At 33.1% G+C, this 22,793-nt stretch overlaps 1 protein-coding gene across 1 annotated transcript; it reads right to left on the reverse strand.

The window, feature by feature from the left end:
- Positions 1-304: 304 nt before the first annotated feature.
- Positions 305-6,531, reverse strand: Phum_PHUM097020 (hspc200, putative; the record flags this gene model as incomplete). Its single annotated transcript, XM_002423877.1, has 8 exons — positions 305-658; positions 881-1,177; positions 1,256-1,594; positions 4,499-4,869; positions 4,975-5,247; positions 5,555-5,881; positions 6,316-6,343; positions 6,406-6,531. 8 exons carry the CDS (start codon positions 6,529-6,531, stop codon positions 305-307), a joined length of 2,115 nt encoding a protein of 704 aa, XP_002423922.1.
- Positions 6,532-22,793: the final 16,262 nt, after the last annotated feature.

The raw sequence follows: 22,793 nt of genomic DNA on the forward strand, positions 1-22,793 counted from the left end.
AAAAATTACTCATTAAATCACCCTATTTCCTAAAGAGCTGCTCCGGAGTAGTAATAAGGGTCTCTCTCTCTCTCTCTCTCTCTAACTAACAATGTGTTTATATATAAATTTCGAGCTAAATAGAGAAAATAGAGATCGAAAAAAGAAATAAAAAAAAAAAAAAAAAAGAATGGTGGTGGTATCCATAGGAAAGAAGAAGACAAGAACAAGACATGTTTTTATACCTTCTTATCCGCAATTCTTCTTCTACCTTCTTTTTCCTTTTTCTCTCTCTTTTTTCGATATCTCGAATCGCGACGAGTTTTTATAAATCGTCGACGGCTACGACTCCGTCTCGCTCTTCGATTTTCTTTTCTTCGACTTTCGATTTCAAACAATCCCCTGGCATTTTCATTTCGTTGACCGACAACGATCTCGAATGATTAGGAAGTTGAGAATGATTATTTCCGGTGGTGGTGGTGGTGGTGGTGATGGTGCCGCCGCCGCTACCGACGGTGTTGTTCGAAGTGACGACGCCGCTTCCGACGATTTGATTCGCGGATTGCGATCGAGTGTGACCGTTTCCGCGTCTATTTCCACTTATTTGTTCTCTCAGAGTTATCTGATAAGCTACTTCGAAAGCTTGACCCAGAGTTAATATCACTTCGGTGGCTTGATCCTGCGAAGAGAAACGAAAGAAAGAAAGAAAAAAAAGGGTTATTGGGTCATAGTTTCTTTCTTTTAGACGGTGGTGGTGGTAATTTTGGCGGGTGATAAGTAGGCGGTACGTCAATTTCTATATGACATATGTCTTGCGTTAATCAATGAGCGTGACGATGCGAGTCCGTCGCGCGATTCATTAATTAACGTCGTGTAAAAATTCATGCTCATTCATGCTTACCATGGTTTCGACGCAGAAAACGTGACAATAGTGACTTCTGCTTATGTGATCTTTTGTTATGTATGCAAAATGTGTGAGATCGTCCGCGTCCTGACAGGCGCAATGAATGTTTCTGATTTCATGCTCGCAAACCAATTCTTGAGTTCCAGTATTGAGAAATTTAACGCCTCGATATGATATTGCCAACATGATATCCGGCGTCGCCGTCAATTCCTTACTCGTCTTTTTCAATTTTTGAATTGATTTTTTCGTTGATTCAGTTCCTTTGAGTTCTTTCACCACGGTCGAACCCAAATACTAAAACAAAAACAACAAAGAGAACATAATTTTCAGTTTCGGCCGACAGACGATGCGGAATCGAAGAACAATACTCACATTCGCGACGTAAGTTATATTTCCGGTAACTAATTCTTCGGGTCGGTGCCTCCACTGAGTCGTTAAGGTTGACGGAACTCCCACGAGCAATTCCGACGGGTTTCTTATGGGCAAATTCGGAGTCACGTTGGATTTCGCGGGCGTGGTTCCGCCATCTCCGATCGCCGTCGGAGGCGGCGGTGCGGGCTTATTCTTTTTGTGACTGTGCCTCAAAGTACCGCCAGAATTTGGCACGGTTAACAAGGGAAGAGAATTTTGAGTCGCGGTCACGTTTGTACAAGCATTTCCTCCCGGTAACTTTTCCCGTATTTCTTCTTTCAATTGTTGAATGTTTGATTTCTGAAAATTCAAAAAAAAAATCAAAATAAAATGTATAATAATAAAAAGTAATAAATAAATAAATAAAAATGGCGGAGAAAAGGTAAAAAAAACGTTTAGTTAAAAATCATAGAGTAATAAAAAAAAAAAAAATTTAAACGGGTAAATGAAACTTATGTGTGGTAAGTCATTGAACCGACATTTTGAAAAACTTTGATATGCTAAAGACGTGTGTAAACAGATTCATTCGCGTGTCATATTTAATTCAATCACGATGACATGCTACTCCTGCTGCTGCTCTTCTTCTTCTTCTTCTTCTTCTACTTCATCTTCATCATCATCTTTCATTCCCTTCCCTTTGCCCCAACTCATCATTTCATTTATATATATTAACATTAATTTTAAATTTTCTCAAAAATCATTTTCTCCCAATGTTTTCTTTATAAAATGTTTCCTCCTCCTTCCCCTCCTTGTTTAGATTAATTCGCATGGAATCACGTACCTAAGACGTTTTCTCTCTCTCTCTCTCTCTCTCTCTTTTACGTCGAAATGAACGCAAAAAAAAAAAAAAAAAATTAACACGTTCGATTTCGGTGGGAGTGGTAGTGCGTCGGAATTTAGATAAAAACTCGCTTGTGCGTACGTGAGTGAGTGCGTGACATATAATAATAATAATGATAATAAAAACACGCACTCCTCCTCCTCCTACTCCCACTTATCATTTCAAGGCGATTAATCTGACGATAGATTTCTTCGTTCAAACACCGGGTTCACCGTTTTAAACGTCGGTCGGTCGGTTGGTATACCACCTTCAAATATTCATTTCAAGGTTTTCTTTTCGATTTTCTTGTTTTTTTTTTTTCAAGGACAACCCGAATTTATCTAAACGTTATCTACCATTTAAAAAGTTACCGAAAACCTGCTACCCATTCCGCCGATACCTCATGGAAAAAATTTTTGAGTACTCATTCGGAAAAAAAAAAAATTTTGAAACAATGACTGAAACAATGACTGCAATGTAACGAAACAAAAGAAAACTTTTTTTTTATTACAAAATTAGGCATACGTTTGTGATTTAGGCTCGATATAAAAAAAAAAAAATAGGTCAAAGGTCAAACGTAAAATTTCCTACCCATTTATCCGAATCATCATTTAAAACAACAACAACAACAATGAAAATAAAATAAAAGTAAAATTAATAAAATATTTATTTGATCAAAAACGACGCCCTTTTGGACAAAGTCTAACAATTCACTCTCACTCTTCGCTTTTGGAAGGGGGGAGGGAGAGAAAGGGCGGGAAAAAAGAGAGAGAGAGAGAGAGGAAAAGTGGCAACAAGGTTTTATACCCATTGTTTAATAATAATGCGTTTATACCGCCATACGTTCGTAGTCGAGAAAATAAAATGATCCGCCGATTTTCTTTCTTTTCTTTTCTTTTTTTTTTTTTTTCTCTGTCATGTTGGTACGAATAACATATCACACCGACGATTTCGTTTACATTCTTCTTCTTCTTCTTCTTCTTACTCATTCTTTCTTTCTTTCTTTCTTTCTTCGTGTTAAAATGTGTTCGCGTTTTTCTTTTGTCTTGAAATATTTTATATATGACTCGCGATTAAAAAAAATTTTACACGTTTCCTCTTCCGGTTTTAAACCAAAACATTATTATTATTATTTACATCGTTTTCCGCATATTCTCTCGTACACCTTTTCACATTTCACATTTTCCTTTTTTTCCCTTTCCCTTTCCCTTTTCCTTCCCTTCTTCCTTTTCCGCCATCATTAATATATATTTTTTATATTATTTTATTTTTTCCTTTTTCTTTTCTTTTTTTTCTCTTTCTTCACCCTTACTTCCCCTCACGCCACGCGCGAATCCTTTCGTTCAATTTTTAAAATTTAATAATAATAATGAAAAAAAAAGGGAAAAAAAGAGAAAAATTCCCTTAAAGTAAAGCTGCTTTGCATTTTTTTTTTTTTTATTTTTCATTTTTTTAAATGAAAAAAATAAAAATAAAAGGAATTTTCCCTTTTTTTCTGTTTTTTTTCCCTTTTTTTTTCTTTTTTTCATTTCAAAACTTATTTAAATAAAAAATCTAATTAGAAAAATGCAAAAAAAAAAAAAAAAAAAAGAAAAACAGAAAAAAAACAGAATAAAAGAAAAGAAAGAAAGAAAAAACGTATTTATTTATTTTCATAAACCAGTTGTTGTTCCTAATATCAATATTTGCTTATTTAATCAAGTCAAGAGTATAGTATAGTATCCTCTTATGTACAAAATAAAAATAAAAATTCTCCGTCCTTTTCTTTCACCTTTTTTTTTCTCCCCTTTCTTTTCCTTTCCCCCTTTCCCTTTCCCTTCCCTACCTCCCACATCCCACCCATCCCGAATATAAAGAAATCAATAATTTATTTACTTGTTTTTTTAAAAAAAAAAAATTCTGATAAAATCCCTTCTTAAAATCCCTTTTCTATAATATTCCAGGTTTATCTATATGTGCGACATACGAAATAAACTTTCTAGAACTTTCCTTTTATTTTTTGAAGGGGGAGGGGGAGGGGGTGCGCGCGAGTTCGATATGTCGTTTCCCTTTCCAAAATCTTTTCTTTTCGCGTTAAATTTTTTTTTTATTTTTATTCTTCTTGTAAAATGGGCGGAAGTGAAAATTTAACAATGAAAAAAAAGAAAAGAAAAGAAAGCAGGCGGTGGTGGCGGTGTCGGCGGCGGTCAATCGGAAGTAACAAAAGCGTTGACGGGTGACGTAAACGCGTGAAATATTTCTCACGGTTTATAATCCCACGTTTGGCGGTTTTTTTTTTTTATCAGGGGGGAGGAAGGGAGGGAAGAAGAGTGAGAGGGATAGGGAGGAAAGAATCGATAAAATTTCGATCGATTTAAAAAAAAAAAAAAAAAAAAAAAACTTACCAACTGACTGAGATCCGCGGAAAGTTCGTCGAGGTTCGGACCGGAAGTCCGGGATGAAGAAAACAAAACATCCGTTTTATACGGCGAACCCCCACCCACGGAAGCCAAAATCCTTTTCCTGTGACCTCTTTTTGTTATTTCCAATACCGACGTGAGTTCCATTTCCCATATTTTTCTTATTCTTTCCATATCCAGGTACGAGTGCCTTTTAAACGTTTCCTTATATATCCCCAAATTTATCGAATCCAACCAATTACTTATCATTTCAAATTTTTTTTCACCATTTTCTTCTTCTTCTCCTCTTTTTCCTTCTTCTTCCTCTCCTTCTTCGTTGTTTTCACTTTCTTCACTTTCTTTACCACCGCCGTCATCTTTATTAAACATTTTTTTAATTTTAACATTGTTATTGTTATTGTTATTATTGTTGTTGTTAAAGTTGTTGTTGTTGTTGTTGTTATTGTTGTACAAATTATTACCGAAATTATTTACGGAAAATTGTTTTTTAATATCTTTTATTTTACAATTTAAATTATTTAACTCTTTTAACACAATCGCTACTTCTTCTTCTTCGGTTAAACCGATGTTTTTCAATTCTTCTTTGTCTAGTAAACCGTTTAGAAAGTCTACGTCGTCGTAGCCATGATCCAAAAAATTTTTTTCGTATCGTTCCAAATTCATAGTCGATAACCATTGCCCAACTTTTGTCAAGACCTTGGACACGTCCTCTGATTTCTTTTGACTGCTAAGCCCTGAAACAACACGTGAAAATTCTCTTGTGAAATAATAAATTAACATTTTCTCCTTCGGGAACAAAAAAAAAAAAAAAAAGTTGTTTTCTCTCTCACTATCTCTCTCTCTCTCTTTCTCTCTTTTATTTTTTCTTTTAAAAAAAAAAACTGGATTTTCACGCGTTACAACCAGTTTGATTACAAAATGTGTAATTTTTACTTCTGAAAAAAATTATAATTCATTAAAACTCCTGGAGAATTAGAGAGAGAGAAAGAGAGTGAGAGAGGTGGGGGAGTGAGAGAGAGAGATAAAAAAACAATAATGTACCTAATCTCGATTGTATTTCTTTTTCCATTTCTGCGACGAATATGCTATCGCGTACCAAACCCGAACTGAAACTCGCCATTATCTCTGATATTTTTGCCCATTCTTCCTGTTCGTCGAAGGGGCTCAATATTGAAAGACTTTTATCTGTTGTGCTCGAAACCAACGAACAACGGGTTCCCTCGTCGTTTCCCGTCGCACACCCGCCGTTCCCTTCTTTGGTTACGTTTTCGTAAACGTTTTTTAATTTTCTCAATGTTTTCGGTCTTTCGGCTGGCGTCACTCGATGACTCGAGTCCATGAGCTGACTCGTCGATCCCTTGTAAAGACCTGAAACATAATTTTTTAAATCAAAAAAATTTTCCAACGGACGAAGACTTTCAGCTACCTGAAAAAAAACGACAACTCGAGTTTTTTTTTTTTTTTTTGTTTTTTTACGCGAACGAACGTCAAAACAAACATTCCGACTTTTTTTTTTTTGCGTCCGTTAAATACAAACAAACATTTTACTCTCGTTTTAAAAGGTTACAACAACCTTAATTGCAGTGATGACGTAAAAACGAAAACAAAAAAATCCAAAATGAAAAATTCGTGAATGTCGTGACATTGCTTTCGTAATAACCTTTTGACCTTTCTTTGCAAGAAAAAAAAAAACTATAAACGCTCTTTAAACGTCTGTCTGAACACAGAAAATTCTAGAAAGATTTTTCTCTTACCGCCGCCACCTCAACAAATAATGGAAACCCACTTGATTTTTAAATTACTCGCAACCGCTTCGGTTATCGTTAAAGACTAATATTATTATTATTATTATTATTATTATTATTATTATTATCATCATCATCACTTTTTACAGCGTTCATTATCGGTACGCTAATGAGTTGTCGATTGTTTTTCGGTTTCAATTTGAACAATTTCGACAATCGAACAAAGCGATGAAGTGAAAACGAAATCAAAAAATTAACTCCACCGGAAGTCATCGACGAGATAATTATTATTATTATTTCTTTCTCGTCTCATTAACTCAAGGAAATACAAAAAAAAAAAAAGGAAAGAGTAAGAGGAGGGGAGGGGGCAACAAAAAAAGGTTTAAACCAACTATCCTGTCGCAATCTTTAAAAAAAAATTAAAATTAAAAATTCGTCTTACTTACGTTATGCATTTTCATTCTCATAATTTTTTTTTTTTTGCGTTCGGGATAAACAAACAACGAAGAAAATAAAAACAAAACAAACAAACAAAACAACAACCGCGCGAAATTCACATAGAAACTTTCATAATTTAAAAAAATAAAATTAAATAAAAAATAATAAATAAAAAAATTTTTTTAAATTTAATTTAATTTTATTTTCGTGTGGGAGAATGCAAAGAGGATGAGAAGGAGGAGGAGGAGGAGGAAGAGCGGAACGGAAAAAAATTATAAAACAACAATTACGTAAACGAGGAAAGAAAGAAAGAAAAAAACGAGCAGAAGACAAAAAAAAAAAAAAAACTCGGTAAACTAACTATACCGTCGCGCACATTATTACACTTTATTATAACCCGTTTGTTTCATGTTCAATTCAAAGAATCCAACTGTAAAATGCAAACAAACAAACAAACAAACAAACACGCATCGCATCGCATCCCATCGTCCATCCATTGAAAACAATTAAATGAAGTAAAAAAAACCGGATTTTTAAAAATGTTACCCGTTCTTAAGCTTTAACATTAACTTCTTCTTCTTTCTAATTTTTTTTTTTTAAATAAAACCTTGGCCTTAATCTTTTAAATTCTCAGCCTCGAATATAACACAAACAACAAAGACAACAACAACAACGACACAAACGACAACGACGACGACGACAATGACAAAAATAATAAATTAATAACAATAAATAATTGAATCATCATCATCAAATCATTTTGACCGTTTTTAGCTTCATTTTTTGGTAACAAAAACGTGGGAATAACAAATTTCTCTCTCTCTCTCTCTCTCTCTTGTGACCACGCACACTCGCACACGCACATTCATTATAAATGATTTACCAACGCAGTCAAATTATATTTATGACGTTAATAATAATAATAATAACATGCGAAACATGAGATTTTTCACGTTCTCCAGCAACACAAAAACTTTTCCTTATTTTTTTTTCTCCAGAACATTCGATAATAAAAAACGAACTTACGTCACAAATTATAACGAGTATAATAAATAATAAACTCGTGGTTACGCGCTTTTTAATTTCGGCTCTTGTAAATATTCTTTGTACCACCATCACAGTCACCACCACCTCCTCCTCCTCCGCCATCATCATCATCATCACCAATTTCGCTTTTATTTATCGTAATTACCATTTCCGTTTTTATTTTTTGAAATTATATTTAATAACGGTTACATGACAGCGAACATATTGTCGTCCTCGTCATCACCATCATCATCATCATCATCATCATCATCATCATCATCATTATCATCATCATCATCATTATTATTGTTTCGAATGAATTATAATTTTTCGCCATTTTTTTTTCTCGTTTCGTTTACGTAATGATAAATTTCTAAGAAAGAAAAATGAAAACAAAAAACTTTTCCGCACCGTTTAAATTTTTTTTTGTTTCCTTTTTTCCATCGACGTTCTTCTTATATCATTTTTTTTTGAAATTCCCGCCATTTTTTTTTGTTTTTAAATAATTTCAATCCAATTCCTTTCAATTCGTCGTAATCATCATCCGACCAATTTTTTTGTTGCTTTTGTTATTTTCGTTAAATCGCAAAAAAAACTCATCAGATTGAAAACTTATGCAATGGATAATTATGCAAACCCACGTGGCGTAATAAAATATTAATAATAATAATAATTATTATTATTTTTTAAAATCGATATTCTCGAACTCGCTCGAAACGATTTTATATTCTTCGATTCTTCCTCGACTCTGCCTGCGTTCCAAATAGCATTTAATAAATAAATAAATAAATAATTATTTATTTATTTATTTTTTCGATCGTAAAAAAAAAAAAGATGGAGGTTTGCTAACCGTGCCGTCAAATAGAAAATATAAAAAGCACCGCCATCGCCGCCACCGCCGCCGCATTTCATCCCTTCGTTCGTACGCCCTTAGTTTTTTTTTTTATACAAAAAAAATAAAAAAGAAAAAGTAAAGAAAGTAAAAAAAAAAAATTATAAAAAGGTCGACGAACAAACGACGAACGAGAGAGAGTGAGAGAGAGAGAGAGTGTTTGCATTATGTTAAATTATGGGTTGTTAAACTTTCAGGAAAGGTTTATTTTGAAAAGATTAACAAGTAGAAGAAACGAGAAAGAGAGAGAGAGAAAAAAAAGGTTTGATTTGATTTGAAGCGAGGAAAAGAAAAAAAAAAAAAAACCGGGAAAAACCTAATAGAAACACAAAATTTTATTTTCACTCTCTCTCCCCTCGACTCTTCCCCCCTCTTTCTCTCCCCACGACTCTTGCCCCCCCCTCTCACTCTCTTCTCCCTTTCGTAAAAAAAAAAATAAAATAAAAAATTTATCGCGTTTAAAATTTTAAATTTTCCTCCAAAATTCAATCTTTCCCTCACCCCCCCCCCCAAAAAAAAAAACTTCAAAAAAAAAAATTAAATTCCCATCGACGACGTCGGGTCCCCCCCCCCCCGAGCGATTTAACGAATGAATTTTCACCGTCAAAGTTTTTTTCTCCCCCTTTTGCCCTTTCCTCCCTTCCCCGTCGCGTAAATTCACTTTCTTTTTTTTTTAGTGTATCCCTCCTCCGCCCCCCACCACCACCTCCCCTTCGACCTTCGAGTAAGGGGGATAAAGGTTAAAAAATAATGATGATAATAATAAAATAATAAAAATCACGCAAAAAATCATCATCATCATTCTCTCGTACGGATTTTCTTCCCGAAAAATTTCCCTGGAAAAAAATCCCGACTTTTCTGTAGAAAAAAAAACTTTTCAAAAAAATTTTTTTTTTTATTAATTCGATTTCAATGACGTGGAAATTTTGCCTTTTTTTTTTTTTACTTTTCATTTCACGCGTGGCAAAAGAAAATGAAAAAGAAAAAAAAAACTTTCGAAACAAATTTGCAAAACACGAATCATTTTCATTTTTTTTTTATTATTATTATTTTCTATTTCCACGTTTCGATTGATCGATCTTACGATCGATAGATCGATGGATCGATCGTAACGAAACGTGTGGTATTTTTATTCATTCATTAATTTTTATTTTATTTTATCCATTTGAAAGCGTAATATATATTACAAAAAAAAAAGTAAAAATTAATGGATTTGTAACGGACCCCCATATGATATTAAATTATTATCTTGCCCCCCTTTGGGGCCTCGTTATAATCATTATTATTATTATTATTTTAATGATTACCGGTTAATTACGCAACAAATGGTAAAAAATTAAAAAATGTCGCGAGGCGAGCACGTAAAAAAGAAATTTTCCTTTTTTTGTCTAAATCCAATTAATTGTAAATTTAAAAATAATAATAATAATAATAATAATAATAATAATAATAATAATAATAATCGAACGTACGAACGCCCCCAATTTTTATTTACCGAAAACTTCAATTATCCGTTAAAAATTTTACAAAAATACCAAAACGACAACGCACGTCCGTCGTCGATTCTCGAATGGCCTTTAAAAATCGGCTTTTATGCGTTTCTGACATTTAAAAAAAAAAAAATTTCAGGTACAAATGTTTCTTATTTCTCTCTCTCTCTCTGTCTGTCTGTCTCTCTCGATTTGATTTGATTCGAGTAAAAATTTTCGTAATTCATTATATTTTATTTAATTTTTGTTACATCCTGTTTATCATTTCCTTTATCGAATCGTTTTTCGGATTCCGCGGCGGAAACGTTTTCATCATCATCATCATCATTATTATTATTACGTTTTCATCGACGTTAGAAAACCACATTTCGTCAAATTAGAAAATAAACCTGAAAAAATTCGAGTCTCCGCAAGAACAACAACAAAAAAAATAAATAAAATGTTTCGATCCACCACCGGATTCGTCTACAAACAACAACTACCACTACTATCTCTCTTCCCTCTCAACAAACAAACAAACAACAATCGAATTCTTTAAATAAATTTTTAAAAAAAATTTTGTTGAAAATCGAAAAAAACGAACCTGAAAAAAAATTTTCCGCCCTCCAATCAGTTATATCGACTTAACCATTTTTCACCACAACCGCTACTACCGTCATTATTATTATCATCATCATTATTATTATTGCTGCTTTCGTAACGTACGTCGTCGTCGTCGCCATTCGATTAATTATAGTAACCGTTTGAAAATTCGGCTCCAAATCTCCGGAAACGTCGATGACTAAACAAAAAAAAAAAAAAATGGCGATACGAACAAGAAAACGTTAACGTCAAATCCAAACCGTTCGCCAATTATTATTATCATTACTATTATTATTATCACTGTGAGAATTTAGAAAATCTCGGTAAGGCTAAATGCCAAATCGAAAATTTTCATTTCCATATATACATAAAAAAAAAATCGATAAAGAAAGCCAAATCGATGACGTCACGGTTTTCGAACGATTACGTTTTTGTTTTTTGCAAATTGCACCACACGACGGACACAATAACGGTAAAATCATTCGGTTCCATTTTTTTTTATCATTATCATTATCATCACCATTACCATTATTATTATTATTAATTTATTTATTTATTTACCTTGACGATATCGTTTTACGAAATTGGAAAAACGATATAGACGGTTGCCCAGAAAAAAAAGATTAATAATACCTGTCGCCAGTAGTCTGAGATCTTTTTTTTTTTTTTTTTTTTTTAACGAACTTTCCCCCCCTTTGCCCCCCGTCATCGTTTTGAATTTCGAAAACGATTTGATTACAATTTCCATTTTATTGGTACGGATAATAAAAAGTTATTATTATTATTATTATATTTATTATTATTATTATTGTTTCGAAACTTATTTTTTTACGAAAAGTTATTCGAGTCTCACACTCGTGCGTGTGTGCGTGTGCGTGTGCGTGCGTGCGAGAGAGAGAGATAGAAATATTTAAAAAGTCGTTTTCCGTACTATAACGATGACGTTTTCACTTTCATTTTTTCTATACTTTATTTTTTCCATCCAATCCCAAATTCCAACCTTGAAAAAACTGGAAAGTCTTGTGAAAATAAAAAATAAATAAAAAAAAATAATTGGAACAACTCAACACAATCAAAATTAAATTGGAATTGGTCGATTAAAAACCGTTTCGAACGGTGTATAATTAATAATAATAATTAACAAGACAAACAAACAAGCGAGCAAACAAACGACGACAATACGACACGCAACCGTGTTGTCCTGGTACGAAATCGAACGCTAATTAAAAACTCATTTTTTTGCGGATATTTACGGTTGTATTCCACGGTATCGCAACAGCAACAAACAGCAACAACAGCAGCAACAACAACAACAACAGCCACAAAAAAAAATTTTTTTCGACGCTCAATCTTTACAAACCGTAACAAACCAAAAAACAAAATTCATTCTGGAAATTTCCAGGCGTGAAACAACGGCATGACCTCGCGAAAGTATTCATTCGTGTTTCGCCTCGTAACAAACCGTAAAACAACAACAACTACAACTTTAACAACAAGTTACATTTCTTCTTTTTTAATCATATTTAGTTTATGACGATATCAAACAAACAAACAGTTTAAAAATTCAAGAACCGACAACAACAAAAACAAAAGAAAATTTCGGATAAGTGTAAAAAAAAAAAATTTCCCAAATGACAATGACCTAAAAGAGAGAGAGAAAACGAAAAGGAAGAAAGAGATAGACGAATCGTCGTCAGACGGAAACAGAGAGAGAAAGAGAGAGAAATAAATAAATTTAAATTCATGATGAATCTTCATGAAACTCACGCGAATACTTATTTGAACAAACAACAAACAACAACAACAACAATTACACCATTTTTATTAACTCACAAAAAAAAAAAATTAATAATAAAATCAACCAGGCAATACTGACATAATAGACGAGGATAAAGATGAAAAGAGAGAGAGAGAGAGAGAGAGAGAATAACGACTTTTTATAAGATCACATGATTAAGATTTTCAATTTTGAAATCGTTTTTTATTTATTTACAATCCAGACCTTAAAAAATAACGCACTTCACAGCTTTTGATTTTTATGTGCGTGTGCGTGTGCGTGAGTGCGTGTGTGTTTGCTCTTTCTTTCCTTTTTTTTTTTTTTTTTCAACATTTCGATTCGATGATTTTGACTTTCACACTAATGAAAAATAATCGAGAGATGAAAGATTTTAACATAAAAAAGCATAAAAATGGATGACTGCTCTCACTACTCGAACTAATGCTAACGTTTAATGGTAACGATTTTCAAGGTCAAATAAAACTTTTCAACTTTGAAAACCCTCTCTCTATCTCTCTCTCGCACTCTTAACGTTAATTATAATTATCATTATCATCGTCGTAGTTCGAGCACTTCGTACTTTAACCGTGCATAAAACGATCAGGAACAAAAAAATTTTTTATTTCTTATTCGATGTGCAAACGGATGAGACCCCCCCCTAAAAGCCTCTTATTCCTATTTTCGGTCGGGGGGGGGTTCTTGCCACAGCAAAATCACCAACTCGCCTACCTGCTACTGACGGCAAAAATCGATCATTATTATTATTATTATTATTATTACGGTTTTTTCTTTTCAAAACATTCCAAACAGATAAGTTAACGACGACGACGACGACGACGCGATAAAAATTGAAACCGCAATTTTACTTTTTTTTTTTTTTTTTTTATTGAGTCATACGATCTCATGCCGAAATGTGAGCAACGCCCCCCAAAATGAAAAATTTTCTCCCCCACGCATTCGTGCAAACATACAACAAACATACAAACACACACACGCACACGCACGCACGCACGCACGTTTAAACGATTCAAACACAGACGAGAATTTCGCCCACTCGATTTTATCGTTGTTACTATTATTAATATTATTATTATTATTATTACTATTCATTACTTTTATTTTATTATTATTATTATTGCTTTTTCTTAATCGTTTTTTAATTCTTCTCAACTTACCTTCCCGAAGACAAGTTTGCGTGGCAGCATCGGATTTAGGTTTGACACAATGCCGATTGTGTTCAATCGAATAATATCCTTCGTCTTTTGTCGACGTCGTCGTTGCCGTCGCACTCGTCGTCGTCGTTGTCGTCGTCATCATCATCATCATCATCATAGCTTTTTCGTCGGCTGCGTTTCGTAGTTTAAGATTTTCTTCGCGTTTACTTTCCGAACGTACGGTTACGAGCGACGAAGTCTTATATTTATTATTATTATTATTATTGTAATTATTGTAATTATTATTAATATTTATATTATTCTTATTGTTTTTATTATTATTATTATTATTATTCGATAAATACCCCTTCGTCGCATCGCACGCAGGCGGCCCGATCACTGTTCCATGAACAAAGAAAAAAAAAAAAAAATTTTTTTTTTTTTTTCCCTTCTTTCCTTCTTATAATTTCAACATCATTCAAACATTAAAATATGAGATTTTTCCAAACCCCCATCCGTGAACTGGCCCCCACAAAAAAAAAAAGAAGCGATTTCCAAACAAAAAAATTAAGCGCACACACACGATCGTTCAAAAAACGGTAATAATAATAATAACAATGTTAACAAACGATAAAAAAAAAACCGAACGGTGTGACAACGACAAAAAAAGTACGACGAATACGTGAACAATCCAACGCGAGTATACAAACAAAAACAAACAAACAAACACAAGTTTCTCGTTTAACTTTTTAAATACCGTGAGAGTACAAAGTTTCGTTGTTTCAAATCCGAACGCACTCGCCCGACTAATTTCCTCAAATAATATCACGCGTGATAAACTGCGAACACAAATAAACAAACAAACAAACAAAAAATTAAATTCTCGTTTATAAAAAAAAAAAAAATGGCACCTTGATTAAGAGAGTCCAAGAAAAAAAAACCGTTTAATAAGACTGATAAGAAGAATAAATCGAGTAATTACGCAAGATGATGATGATTATACGTTTTTCATCATGCCTTGTTAATAATAATTCGAGACAGACAAGAAGAGGAAGAAAACAAAGAAGAGTGGGGGGGAATGTACGGAATGTATCCGCGAGATTCACACACACACACGATTCACGCAAACAGAATGTGACAAGAAAAAAAAAATAAAGCCGACAGAAAATGCAAGAAAACGTGAAACCCGCTGATGCTGCTGCTGCTGCGGCATCGAAACTCACCTCACTCACGGCAAAGACAGAAAAAACAGTAAAGCAACCGTAATCTCAACTAACAGAAAGAACAGAAAACAATGGAAGACAAACAACAACAACAAACGAAACGATGATGACGGCATAACGACAGACCCCGTGAATTCTTTTATCCCATTTATAATAACAAAAGAGAAAGAGAGAGAGAGAAAGGAAACAAGTCATAATGAGAAAACGAAAAAGGAGAGAGAGAGAGAGAGAGTAAGAAAACAAGGAGCAGACGATGAAACAGATAATGTGAATGAATCAGAAATGATTATGACGGTGTTATTATGTTAAGCAAGCACTTTAAAATCCGATGAATGCTAATAATAAAAACTTTCCTTTGTTTCATTAACACGAAGCCAAAAAAAAAAAAAGGGAAAATTCCGTTCTCTCTCTCTCTCTCATGCAAGCACAACCCTTCCCGCTTAGAAAAAACCTTTTCTTATTATTATTATTATTATTATCATTTAAATCCGCGAAAATTCCAACGTAAACGAAAAAAAAAAAAAAAAAAACGTGTGAGACTCCTGTCGCGACACTCACGCACACCGGTCAGTGTCAAAACGTGATCTTCAAACGTTCGTTCGTCCGTTCGTCACTCGTCTCCCGTTCGAGTCAATTCGTTTCTATTAAAAATAATTAAATTTTTCGAAAACGTCACACGTCGCCGACTCCATTTAATGCATGAGAATCAACTCATCGAAATCGTTCGATGGGTTAAAATAATAATGAAAAAATTTTTTTTTTTGGGGGGGGAGACCGCAGAAACGACTTTAAAAGCAAAAGAAAAATCAAAATTTCACTACTGCTACTATTAGTATTATTATTTTTATTATAAAAATAAGCCGGGGAGCGCGCACACCTGTACACACACACACACACACACACCTGGTCTGGTACTTTAACCTATTGTCATACGTCATCCTCGATTTTACTTTCCCTTTTTGTAACAATAAACGATTTTTGTTTTTTTGTTTTTCTACGATCGGGAAAATTTCACCCAAACTTATTGTTAAGCAGACGATAGATCTCTAGTTCCAGGAAATTCCTGTAGGGTACAAATAAGTGGTCGGATTCAACCTGGATTGTTTCGTTCGGAGACGGGAACGTTTAGCACACTCGTAGCGTAGTTTTGCAAAAGTATCATTGTTATCATCGTCCCCACCTTATCATTATTACCGATAATAAACTAATAATAATAATAATAATGATGATGATGTCGTATGAGTGCAAAGACCGGATGAGTCGTTTGTCCACGTCTTTGTCGATTTTCTTCGAATTATCTCATTTTCGCATCGTCATTCGCTCTCGTAAGACTTCGGGTCATGCCATTTCTTGGAATTACGAACGACGAACAATTTTTTAACCGTTTTTGGTAGAAAAAAAGAAAAAAGAGCAAAAAAAGCAAACAAAAAATAAATAAATAAAACAAGAGTAAGACAAGAAGATTACGTGTAACGCCCCCCTCACAAAAAAAAAAAAAAAAAAAAAAAATTTCAACATTCAACAAATGAACGACTATTGAGCAATAGAGTTCAAAGTCAAAGAAATCTACAAGCTTTCTTTTTCTTTTCCTTTTCTTTTCTATTTTTTTTTTCACATTTTGGCACCCTGAGGCGGGAATTTACGTATTTTTAAAAAATAATTAATTTAAAAAAAAAAAAATCTTGTTTTTGATTTGTTTTTTACTTCTGGCAAAAACATTTTTTTTTTTTCGATTTTCGATTTTCGTGTTAGCGTAAAATTAATAATAATAATAATAAAGGCGATTTCACTTGCTTATTTTCTTTTTAAAAAAATTTTCCCGCCAAAAACCGACCGAAATTTAAATCGTTCTCATACAAAAACAAACAAACGGATGTGAGTCGATGACGACGTCATCGCGAGATATGCGGGCGACACGTTTCGACGACACCTGATCATCATGCACAGGTAACAAACGTGAATCAGAATGATAAAAAAAAAAAAATAAATGAATTCCGAGAAGAAAAAAAAAAAAAACGAATCAAAAAATCAATACGAAGTAAAACAACAATAATAATAATAATAATAATAATAATAATGATAATAAGCTACGACGAAAAGACAGAAAAAGAAAAAAACAAAAACAAATCAAATTCGTTCCATTCATTCATATTCCCGTATATTTTCTCTCCCCTTCTCTCTCTCCCACCCCTCATTCCCCCATCCAGCCAACTCCTTTTCCCTTTTTTTAATCAATCAATCAATCAATCTCGTTTCGATAAATGATATTAATTTTTTTTTTTTTTTAATAAGCGTTAGAAAAAGTTAGTCCCACAAGCAGGAGTGATTTAATGATGGAGAAAATAAAAAAAAAAAAAAAAAGCAACCGTCGAAACAAACGGTAATCGTGCGTACAACAAACAAACACTCACGCACACAAACACACAGCGAACTACGCGTCACAAAATAAATAAATAAAATTAATTAATAATAATAATAAAAATTAAACGGAAAAACTTCACACGTAAAAAAAAACTTTTTTTTCCCCCGATTGTATAAACGTTGTCGAGAGTATGCATATACTACTACCTTCATCGCACCGATGAGATGAAATCCCTATTAACAACATATGTTCTTTTATAACGTATCAATTCCAACAGTAACTAATTAATTTAACACGAAAAAAAAATATATATATATATCGAACGGATTAACCGTCGGAACACATTTTTTGCTCTATCTATCTCTCTCACTCTCTCTCACTCTTTTTCTATTTCTCCTCCTTTTCTAACTCTATATACCAACACACTACGAACGCGAACTCTTTATTATTATTATACTTTATTTTCCAACTCCACTACACTAAAATTTTTTTTCGTCACGATTTGTATTTCTACCGCACAAAAAAAAAAAAAACTCGATCTCGAACGTATATCGAGACAAAAAAAAATCGAAATCGATTTAATAGCAAAAAAAAAAAAAAAAAAAAAAAACCGCGAGAAAACGAGCCTGGTAGTAAATAAACTAACGAGCGAGAGAGTAACTAACCAACTGACTGACTGACTGACTAAATGACTAAATGACTAACCGAACAAACAACAACAACAAACAAGTGAGTAGCAGTCGACGTAACTCTAACGGCGTAACTAAAACCCGACCACCGACCGACCGATACACACTCGATGGTCATGCATGGCAACAACGTGTTGGAAATCAACATAACGAAACCAACTTTAAAATTATCGCGTTAAAAATTTTTTTCGATTTAAAAATCGATTCGCGTTGTCGAACTTCGAGTATCGAATAAAATAAAATCGTTTTATTATTATTATTATTATTTAATTGTAAACGGTGTTCGCTTTCACCTGTGGTTGGCAAGACGGTTTACGTAAAAAAAAAAAAAATTATGAACGATTCGTGCGTGTGTAAAAATTCACAATAATAATTGTAATTGAAAATTTAAAAAGTTACGCTCCTTAATTATCGTTATTATCATCATCATTATTATTATTTTTTATATTATTATTATTATTATTATTGTTTTATTTTATTTTTTTCTCTTCCGTATTATTATTATTATTATTTTTCATCTCATCCGCCCATCCATCCATCCATCCATTCGTTCGTTCATCCGTTCATCCATTCGACCATCCGTTTTCCATCCGACCATACGTCTATCTCTCTCTCTCTCTCTCTCTCTCTCTCATTTTTTTTTATCTTTTCCAATTTACCAGATGCGTCTGGTTTATCGCATAATTTTTAACTTTTTTTTTTTTCGAAGATAAAAAAAAAAAATGGAAAAAAGGTCGCGAACGTTTTTTTCTTTCTCATCAGGTCAAAAAGTTTAAAATGCATCGTGAAAATAGAAAACCCCACCCCCCGAAAAAAAATAAAAAACGTTTCATAATTATCGTTACCATTATTATTATTATTATTCAACGTCGTCGTTGTTATCATCATCATCATCATCATATATTATTATTTACATTTATTCAAATCCGACCGACGAACGCATGCATAGAAATAACAATTGCAGAATATTTTGAAACCGTAGATTTTCCACCGGGAAGAAGAAAAGAGACAAAAGATCAGGAATGAGAAAGACAAGAGAGAGAGGGGATGGGGGGAGGGCAAAATGCAAGAACCAAGTTTTGACGTCATCAAAACTCCCCCCGAACGTTGTTAATTTTTTTTTTTTGTAAACACTTTTTCAAAAAAAAAAAAAAAAAAAATTGATTGGCTCAAATTTTCCCGCCAAAAAAAAAATTTTCAAAATCTTTTTTTTCAACATTAACGAAACCTGATAATGATGATACCTATAATTATTATTATTATTATTATCATCACAACGAATATGAACGTAACGTAATGATTTGCAAAAATTGTAATTTAATTCGTTAAAACGAAAAGAATTTTTTCCTTTTTTTGCGTCGTCGTCGTCGTCGTCGTCGTCCTCGTCATCTTCGTTAATAAACTCATCATGTAACAACTTATTATGTAATAATCGTTTATTAATGTTGACAAACAAACAAACAAACAAACGTTCAAAAAAAGGGAAAACAAAAAACAAAAATGGTAAATAGGAATAAGATGAAATAAAACAAACAACGATTCGAAACGATATCATCATCATCATCACCAACATCCACAACGGCCATTAATTTAATTTAATAAAAATAAATAAATAAAATTGAAAACGAACGCGACGCGACGCGTTAAGTCAAGTTAAAAAAAAAAAAAAACATACCTGAAAAAAAAAAAATCGAATGTTTTTTTTAATAATCTTCTGTTCGTTTAAGGTACGTGACCTTTTTAATTTTAATAATGTGCTTAGACACGCACAGACTCGTCTAATGAGATAATATAAATAGTAAAAGGAAATGACGACGTTTTTTTTCTAACAATGAAATTAAAATACGTCATTGAAAACGACGAAAACGCATCGTTTAGAAAATCTTTCTAGAATTCGAAGAAGGAAAAAAAAAAATTTTCTTTTTTTGGCATCACTCGTTAATGCCACCCACCCCTACCAATCCTAAAACGATACCACACGTGATTTGATGACGTCACACAAATCCATCACCGCGAATTTCCCTGAACTCGATGTGGTCGACGATCGACGTTATGGAAAATAACCGACAGAACCTTTTGTCGGACATAAGATCACCACATCCATCACCCTCACATCATCACGTTCACACACACACGCACGCACGCACACACACACAACAAAATCAAAACACATGGCAACGTATCGTTTTCCCCGTTCACCAAGCAACAACAACAACAACAACAACAATAATAATAATAAGGCGTGAACGCGTGAAACTTGATAATTTTTTTATCTATCTATCGATTAAATAAAAATTTACTCTCGAACAATATTCTTTTCAAACGGATTCCGTTACTGTTTTTCGTCTCTTTTTCTTTTTCGAAACGTGTTCAAACCTGTTCTGAACAAAGTTAAATTTATCTCATTGATATCCGTCGTTTCGATTACGACGACGGAGAAAAAAAAAGAAAAAAAAAAAAACGTTCGTTCGTTCGTTCGTTAGATAGATTTTTTATAGAACAAATCCATGCACGAGGGGGGGTGGAGGGGAACTCGAACAATATCTCGAATCGAATTTTAACAATGATAACGACTTCCGATGAGCTACCTTTTTTTTCGTCATCGCGACTACCTGTTTGAACTGTACGGGGGACAATCAAAAATGTTTCGTTTTTCGACAAACGGCAACCAAACACGTCACAACGTCACCATCGAATGAATTTTGTTTTGTTTTTCAATCGATCTTGAATTTCAGTTTGTTATATTAATAACAATAACAATAATAATAATAATTATTATTATTATAAAACTCAAACATCCATTACGTAAATAATTTGATTGTGTGTTGGATTTTGAAATAAATATTATTAATTTAACACAATTATCATTATTATTTTTCTTGTTGTTGTTGTTGTTGTTATTTTGTAAATAAAACAAATTCCCTTTTAAAGTATAAAAATTTTACAGCCTGAATAATGCGTCAATGTCACACGCAACAAAAAATATTTTGTTTTGTTTGTTTGTTTGTTTGTTTTTTTTTTTTTCGTTGTTGTTCTTGTCGTTGACACATATACCGAAATAACCGCGTCGAATTACGATGATGATGATGATAATAATAATAACAATGTTTATTTCCTTTCAAAAAAAAAAATATTAAAAAAATGACTCGGGTTAAAAACCCGTTTAAAAAATTTTCGACAAACGAACAAACGAACGGTTTTCATTCTTTTTTTTTTTGTCTCGATTCGTAGCATCACGCGATGAAGGTAGTATGAAAAAAAGAAATGCGAGGTTAACAATAGGATATCGATTTGGAAAAATAAATAAATTCAAATTCATTTCATTAAGAAAAAAAAACCCCAGAGCTCACCAATACAACAATAACAATCGACGACAACGACAACGACAACCAAACACAATTGATGAGAAAGGTCAACGAACTTGAATTTAAAAAATCACGAAGAAGGTGAAAACATAATTTTTGAATGATGGCTATAATTGTCAGATGGTTTAAAGAAAAAACATTCACCGTAATAATAAATCCCGTATATGCGACGAGACGTTCGACGACGACGACGACGACGACGATGACACGTCGAAACGAAGAAAGAAAAAAAAAAGTAATAATAATAATAATAATAAAACACCAATAGAAACGAATGAATCGTGACTGGAGTCCATAAAAAGAGAGAGAGAGAGAGAGAGAAATCAAAATAAATAAATAAATAAATAAAAATCCACGTCGACCCGACGATCGATGATGACTATAATATGAAATCGATAGCGCGAACCTTTTTTTTTTTTCATTTTCTTCCTTCTTTATTCTCATTTTTTTTATTCTCTGGCGCCACGACTACAATCCGGTTAAAATACATCACGATGATAGTAATAAAAATTAAAAAAAAAAAGAAAAAAAAAAAACATGTTCATTTAGTTTCATCCCGCCATTTTATTACGGAAATCTTTTATTCGACCCGTCGTTCGTACCTTATCCGACGAGAATGAAAAGTGAAAAAAAACTGGAAATAGTAGCACGAAAGAAAGAAATTTTCAAGGTACTTTTCATTTCATTCGATCATTCCAGCAAAAAAAAAAATTCCAGCAAAAAAAATTCGTTCGTTAATTTCATTTTCGAATTTGAAATTTTTCTTCTTCGCACCTCAACAAGGGAAACGTTTTAAAGAAAATAAAAACGCGAACTTGACCTTGAAAAATTCTCATAAAATATTTTTTTTCCTACCACATATTAGATGGTAGTCAACGTCGGATAGCCAACGAAAAAAAAAAAATTACATAATAATTAAATATTTAAAATCGCCTACTTTGCTGTAGGCGTTTCACGGCAGGGAAAATCGTCGTCGAACACGACGACTTTTCCGGCCCCGCGACTCCTATTTTTTCCTCCTCCTCCTCAAAAGCGGCACTAAGTTCGAGAAAAAAAAAACTATTACTCCCTTAACGATTAAAATTTACGACTCGTGTAAAATTTAATGAGCCCCCCCAAAAAAAAAACCCAAATCGAAACAGCTCGAAGAATAGAATGAATCAATCGAGGTATGGGTTGCCATAAGGACACCATCGCGGATTCTTCGTTCGTTTTTTTTTTTACAAACTAATGATAATTTATTACCTAATTAACGCCCGCGGATCCGTAACGCACGATGGTAAGAAAAAACAAAATGGAGACAGAGAGAGAGAGGGAACAGTGAAGAACGGAAACGGATGATAACAACGAAAAAATTAATATTATGCCCAACTTTCGCGTTCGTTCGCTCTCGAAACGGCTTTCCGAAATAATAATAATAATAAATTTCAATTTTCCCAAAAGGTTTAATTCGATCATTTCGACAAATGGAAAACAAAAACAAAATCGTTTCGAAATCGAAACCAACGATTCGACGCAAAAAAAAAAAGGTTGTTGT

Source organism: Pediculus humanus, genomic scaffold (assembly GCF_000006295.1).
Source record: "Pediculus humanus corporis 1103172107447 genomic scaffold, whole genome shotgun sequence".
NCBI classification, from domain to species: Eukaryota; Metazoa; Arthropoda; class Insecta; order Psocodea; family Pediculidae; genus Pediculus; species Pediculus humanus.